The 6793-nt window shown below is 46.4% G+C and overlaps 1 protein-coding gene across 9 annotated transcripts in view; it reads left to right on the forward strand.

Moving 5' to 3' along the window:
* LOC143930540 (uncharacterized) overlaps positions 1 to 6519 on the forward strand; it is a 103536-nt gene extending 97017 nt beyond the window's left edge. For all 9 annotated transcript variants that reach the window (XM_077454921.1, XM_077454913.1, XM_077454914.1 and 6 more), the window contains one exon: positions 6241 to 6519. In XM_077454921.1, the coding sequence (XP_077311047.1) occupies positions 6241 to 6258 (18 nt within the window). In that variant the 3' untranslated portion in view covers positions 6259 to 6519. The remainder of the gene's footprint in view (positions 1 to 6240) is intronic.
* Positions 6520 to 6793: the final 274 nt, after the last annotated feature.

The following is a 6793-nucleotide window of genomic DNA, read 5'->3' on the forward strand; positions in this document are numbered from 1 at the left end:
GGGTACACTGATAATTAGTTCCTTGATTATCAGTGCAGATGTCCCTTTTTAGTGAAATCGGCTATCGGTTCTCTTCTCTTTTCCTCATGCTGACAGCATGATGAACAGAGTGCCGATAACCAGCTTCTATTTACATCAGTGATCAGCTGTGACACAGCTGATTATGTGGTAAAGAGCTACTGATTGGCTTGTTACCCCAATCAGTGACCAGCAGTGTCCTGGTCAGTGTTCTGATCACAGAGCGCACCACTCACACCACACAGTAGGCACAATCGTGACTATAGTCATTCGGCTAAAGCATGGTCAGCAAGTGGTTAAAGTATATCTAAAGTGCACCCTATGTGGTGCAAATTCCCCCTGTTTAGACCCGTAATATTTCACCAAAGCTTCCTAATGGGGCTCCTAAAAATATTGTAAAAAATGTTTTAAAAACTGTATTACACTGCTTCTGGTTGCATTAACCATTGAGAACTTACTCAGAAGGTCCTGGCGAGGTGGTATTGAACTCCATACCAACTAGCCAAAATGTTTCCTTCCCATTTAACATTTATGTTGGAGAGATTGTGGTATCCCTTGCACAATCCTTCACATATTCTGGCAATGCATACAAGAACCTGTCTAACTTCTGGAGAAAAATCTTCTGCGTTATAGCAGATATCACTGGAATTCTGTAAACCCCAGAGCCAGCGCTGGCAATTCTGACATTCCGCACAGTAGTTATCCATATCCTAATTACTGCAAAACTAGTTATAGCCAGGCACTGGAGAAGTTCTTCGTCTTCGTCTTCTTCGTCTTCGTCTTCTTCGTCTTCTTCGTCTTCGTCTTCTTCGTCTTCTTCGTCTTCTTCTTCGTCTTCTTCGTCTTCTTCGTCTTCTTCTTCGTCTTCTTCTTCGTCTTCTTCGTCTTCTTCTTCGTCTTCTTCGTCTTCTTCTTCGTCTTCTTCGTCTTCTTCGTCTTCTTCTTCTTCGTCTTCTTCTTCTTCGTCTTCTTCTTCTTCGTCTTCTTCTTCTTCTCGGTGTTTACATGTAAATAGCAGCAACATTCATATGTATATCATGCCCCCCTGCAGTGAGGAGAAGATGTGATGTAACCTATAGCCAGGGCCGGATTAACATAGGGGCTGATGGAGCTGCAGCTCCAAGCCCCTGTCTTAAAATCAGCCCGCACAGCCTGCAGCATAAGCCCGATTTTCTTCTGTCCATAAACTTCTATGGGACAGGAGAACTGTGTGTAAATGTAGGGGTGTCTGGCTGCATCTGTGTTTGCTCACTGTGGTTATTACAATGTCACAGTGCACAGTTCCCCCCCTACACAAATGGGAGAGGCTGAGTTGGCTCTGCCTTTCCCCTCCCCTCTCCCTCTGTGAAGTCTGTGCAGTGAAGGAGCCGTGTGGGTGGGAAATTATGAACACAACACCGGCAGATAGAAGGTAAACTGGATATCTGTGAGTGATGAGCCTCCAGGGACCATCCAAATGTGAGCTCCGTGACTGGACTCTTATATCCCTTACCCTTGTTTTTTAACTTTTTTTCTCCAGCAGTAGCTGTTATAACTGCAGCCAAAGTGTTTAGAACTGTGTCATCAGCCTGTGGCAGTGCTTGGCCCCTTGTGCTTTTAGGTGGGTTCGCACTGATTTTCTGTGTTTTGGCCCATTGCTAGTGTATCCACAGTTTTCCTGCGTTTTACCCACAGTCCTATAGATTTCTATTAGGCTGTTTGTTTTTTCTGCATTTTCTGAAAGCGCACCAAAATTCCTGCATGCTGCATCTTTGGCGCTTTGTCAGAAAATGCAGAAAAAACCTGCAACCTGATATAAATCAATAGGACTGCAGATAAAACTGCAGATACATAAGCAGTGCAACCGACTGCAGCACACCAGTGTGACCCCAAAGGCTTGCACACACAACCCCCCTTTTACAACATGGTCTGATCAATACTCCTGGCATACATACACACAGCCATACCATCCCAGCTCAGGAGGGGTGGGGGCTCCAGGGATTTGATTGACTATGCAGGCCCTCTCTATTCTATCCATCCGGGCAGAGTCCTGGAGGGAGTGGCAGGCTGCTAGTGGCAAGTGGCACACTGTATATGGTGACAGGCTGTGGGTGGCGAGTGGCACACTGTATCTGGTGGCTTGCTGCTGATGGCAAGTGGCACACCATATCTGGTGGCTTGCTGCTGATGGCAAGTGGCACACTGTATCTGGTGACAGGCTGTTTGTGGCAAGTGCCACACTGTATCTGGTGGCAGGCTGCTTGTGTCAACTGGCACACTGTATCTGGTGGCAGACTGCTGTTGGCAAGTGGCACACCATATCTGGTGGCAAGTTGCTGGTGGCAAGTGGCACACCGTATCTGGTGGCATGCTGCCGGTGGCAAGTGGCACACTGTATCTGGTGGCAAGTGGCACACTGTATCTGGTGGCATGCTGCTTGTGGTAAGTGGCAACTGTATCTGGTGACATGCTGCTGGTGGCAAGTGGCACACTGTATCTGGTGACATGCTGCTGGTGGCAAGTGGCACACTGTATCTGGTGACATGCTGCTGGTGGCAAGTGGCACACTGTATCTGGTGACATGCTGTTGGTGGCAAGTGGCACACTGTATCTGGTGGCAAGTGACACACTATCTGGCATGCCGCTTGTGGCAAGTGGCACACTGTATCTGGCATGCTGCTTGTGGCAAGTGGCACACTGTATCTGGTGGCAGACTGATGTTGGCAAGTGGTACACCATATCTGGTGGCATGCTGCTGATGGCAAGTGGCACACTGTATCTGGCGGCAAGTGGCACACTGTATCTGGTGGCAGGCTGCTGGCGGCAAGTGGCACACTGTATCTGGTGGCAGGCTGCGGGTGGCAAGTGGCACTGTATCAGGTGGCTGGCTGCTGGTGGCAAGTGGCACACTGTATCTGGCAGGCTGCTGTTGGCAAGTGGCACACTGTATCTGGTGGCATGCTGCTTGTGGCAAGTGGCACACTGTATCTGGTGACATGCTGCTTGTGGCAAGTGGCACACTGTATCTGGTGGCAGCCTGCTGGTGGCAAGTGGCACAATGTATCTGGTGGTAGGCTGCGGGTGGCATCTGGCATGCTGCATCTGGCAGCAGGCAATGGTGGCAAGTGACACGCTGCATCTGGTGGGAAGTGACAAGCTCAGGTTCCAACTGATTCTGCATCATGGTGAGCTATTTCACTATATATTAAAAATGTAGTAATAGAAATAATGGAATTTGATCATCCTGACGCCATATCAAGCATAGTGTCAGGATGATTTTAAGTGCTAACACCAGCCATTTGCCCGAAAAATCACCCCCGCCACCTATTTTCCCATCAACCCCGAGACTGCATCCCCCTCTCATCTATTTTTGTAAAGGGGGGTGTCCCTGAATGGCAGCTTGGAAATGTGGTCGCCCTATGTTGCTGTTGTTGAAGCAGCACGGCTGATATTACTGGTGAGAGTATATTCAATTTGTTTTAGCAAAACATTTTTGCATTTTCATTTTGTTTCCGGAAAAAGGCCCACCAAAATCCTCAGCACCAGGCCTATGATGCGCTTAATCTGGCCCTGCCTATAGCAACCAGTGAGCAGTATTACTGTACAGTAATCTCTAGCAAACAAGCATAAATCATGTGCTGTAACATTTAGTAACTAATCAGGGAGCTTTAATGTGTGCAGTAAGCGGTAAAGATATGTTGTAACCTCTGACAACCAATCGCAATTGCTGCCTGATCTGATACTGTAAACTGATTTTAAGTTTAGCTGCTATTTACTGTATGTCTCAGAGAAGGTCGAACGAAATTGCATGGGGGGAGGGGGGCCCCCAAGAAAATATTTGCCCCGGGTCCAATCAATATTAAAGACGGCCCTGGAGACTAGGTAGGGAACCTACTTGCGCTACCTGGTATAATTCATACTGTTCACTTTGTCTGTCTTATCAATGTGTTCATAACATAACAATTGTTTAATGTCATTTCTTTGCAAAATCTTCAAAGAATGCATAAATAAAACTGTAAAAAAATGTAGCACCCTTGTTCTAAACAGGGCTGCCAATAAATTTTGTTGAGATAGGTGGTAACTAGCCTGGCTGCAGCCTGGATGGGTGGGTGTGTGTGTGGAGCAGCAGCTGAGGTGTAGGTGTGAAGCCTGAGACCTAGCCATGTGTGAAAAGGCTCAGCCCAAGGGCAGCTTGATTGTTGCCGGAGGCAAAGGAGAAGCCGTTGCCAGAGGGACAACCACTCTTGTTGCCAGAGGCAAGTGTAGAAGGGATGGAGTTCTGAAGGGGTGAAGTAGTTGGGATGGTGAATTAGTTGGGAAAGCTTCAGGAGAGAACTAATCCAAGAATACACTGGGTAGCTGTGAGTAAAGCTTGAGGGATTCAGCGAGTAGCTGTGAGTAAACCTTGAAAGAGTACAGCGGGTAGCTGTAAGTAAAGCTTGAGAGATCCATCGGGTAGTGTGGATGAAGCTTGAGAAGTCCAGCAGGTAGTTGGGAGCTAAGCTTGAGGATCTACATTGAGATACTGTGAGTGAAGCTGTTGCCATAGGAGACAGCAGTTGCTACAAGATACAGATCACTGCATGCAGCTTAAAGGCCCTTTTTTTTCTGTGATATCTGCCTAGTTCTATTTTTGGTCTGTGGAGTCTTCCAAGTTGCTATTGCAGTTGTCTAAGGGTGTCCTGTGCCCTAACCCTCTCTCCCCTGTTCCAATTAAGAGAAATAAAGCTCTGCTTGGCTCCCATCTTTCCGTCTTGCACTACACCACCTGTGCTTGGTAACCTGCAGGTTGGAAATCGGGCAAACTGATAACAGGGTCATGGGTGGCCAAGGCTCATTGATGCAAGCAGAGAGTGAAGATTGGCCTGTGTATTCTGCTCCAATAGAAGAGCTACTGTAGCTCAGGTTGCTGAAAACATTAATGCTGGTTGCAATAGAAAGGTGTATCTTAGTTCATTGCGTATGGGGCTGTGTTGCTGCTGGCCAGACCAGGTGCCCATGCTGACAGCCAAAATCCCCTACAATGGACAAGCGAGAATCAGAATTGGAACCCTAAGCAATGGAAGAAGGTATCTTTGAAGAGTTGACTTGGCCTCCAAATTCTCCAGATCTCAGTCCAATTGAGCATCTGTTGGATGTGCTGGAGAAACAAGTCCGATCCATGGAGGGCCCACCTCACACCTGAAAGGGTCTGCTACTGATGGCAAGGTGCCAGATATCATAGCTTAACTTCAGAGATCTAGTGGAGTCCATTACTTGATGGCTAGGGCTGTTTTAGACAAAAGGGGACCTACTCAATATTAGGTTGGTGGCCGTAATATTATGGATGGTTTATGCATATATCCTTAACATGCAGTAAAAGTTTTAAAAGAAGCCATCATTGACCCCAGTAGCTGCAGGAACTGTGGACTAATTCAACAAAAATTCCAAAACCACCTTGTGTTTTTAGAAAGCTGCAGCATGCTTGCTGCCAGAGGAAGCATGGGGGGAAGAGCTGCCATTTAAATGCCTCTGTAGTGAAATTTTAGGAAGAATTTCTCCAGAATGCCTGCATCAAACCATGTACTGCTTCTTAAAGCGGAGTTCCATCCAAAAATTGAACTTCTGCTTTGAGAGGTGACCACCTGACATGCCACATTTGGCATGCCGTTTTTTTTTTTTTTTTTTTTTTTTTTTAGGGGTCCCAGCTCCCACTTGTTCCCGGCGCACTGCGGCACCAAAAGGGAGTTCACCTCTCCCCCTCCCTCTCGGCAATAATCTGGGACACGTCGCAGGTCCCAGATGATTGCCCGGGCCAATTACGGCACGCAGGGAAGCTCGTGCATGCGCATTGGGTGCCCGGCTGCGAAGCCACAGCTGGGCGCCCACACTTACAATGCTGGCGCTGCAGAGAGGGGGGGGGGACGAGCAGGGCTTCGCTCTCCCGCCCCATTGCTGGACCCTTTCAGGTTATTAAAAGTCAGCAGCTACATTATTTGTAGCTGCTGACTTTTTTTTTTTTTAATAGAACTCAGCTCTTAAGAATCATCTGTAAATATTTGAATGAACATAGTTTGGCCACTTTGTGGCATTTTTGCTTTGCCACTGTACATGACCCAGAAGAAGGTAGGAAGGGAGTCTTGGCAGTGTCCACAATGAAATGAAAATTCAGGACAGCAGGCAGTGTTTGTCCATAGTAGAAAAATATTTTTTTTTATTAGAGACAATAGCGCACCGTGGTAAAACACATTTATTTTGTTTCAGTTTCAGATGTCTTGGTGAGTGGACAGCCATCGGCCTACTTCAACAAGAAAACGTGTCGAGAAGTTGTTTCTGACATGAAAAGAAAACGGGAACATCTAGATGAGTTCATAAGCGAACTGAAAATAAGAGGGATACAAAATAATCAAAAGAAAGAGCTGGATTTTGTCACTTGTGGAGAATGATGAACAGATAAAAAAGTGATTTTTGTAATGCCTTTTCACTTTCTGACTTTTGACTGCCCTCCACTTAAATTCACAATAAATTTCTGCTTGCTAACAATGCTGTGCTTACTGAAGTTTGCATTTACTAATCTTGAATATCATTAGCTCTGCAAACACCACTTACAGCAATCAAATATCTAATAGTATAAATTTAAAACCTAACACTAACCATTTATTATAGCCTGGAAAGAGATTCCATTGCTCTCAGGTGATGCAATGACAAGCTGCTGCAAGCAAATCAAACAGGATATTGGCATGCATTAAAAAGGGGATTCATTCCAGAGATAAAACAATGATTCTCTTGCTCTACAAGACTCTGGTCCAGTTCTGGG

The sequence above is a fragment of the Lithobates pipiens genome, unplaced genomic scaffold (genome assembly GCF_037356315.1).
Source record: "Lithobates pipiens isolate NorthernLeopardFrog02 unplaced genomic scaffold, aLitPip1_a1.2 Scaffold_25, whole genome shotgun sequence".
In the NCBI taxonomy this organism is placed as follows: domain Eukaryota; kingdom Metazoa; phylum Chordata; class Amphibia; order Anura; family Ranidae; genus Lithobates; species Lithobates pipiens.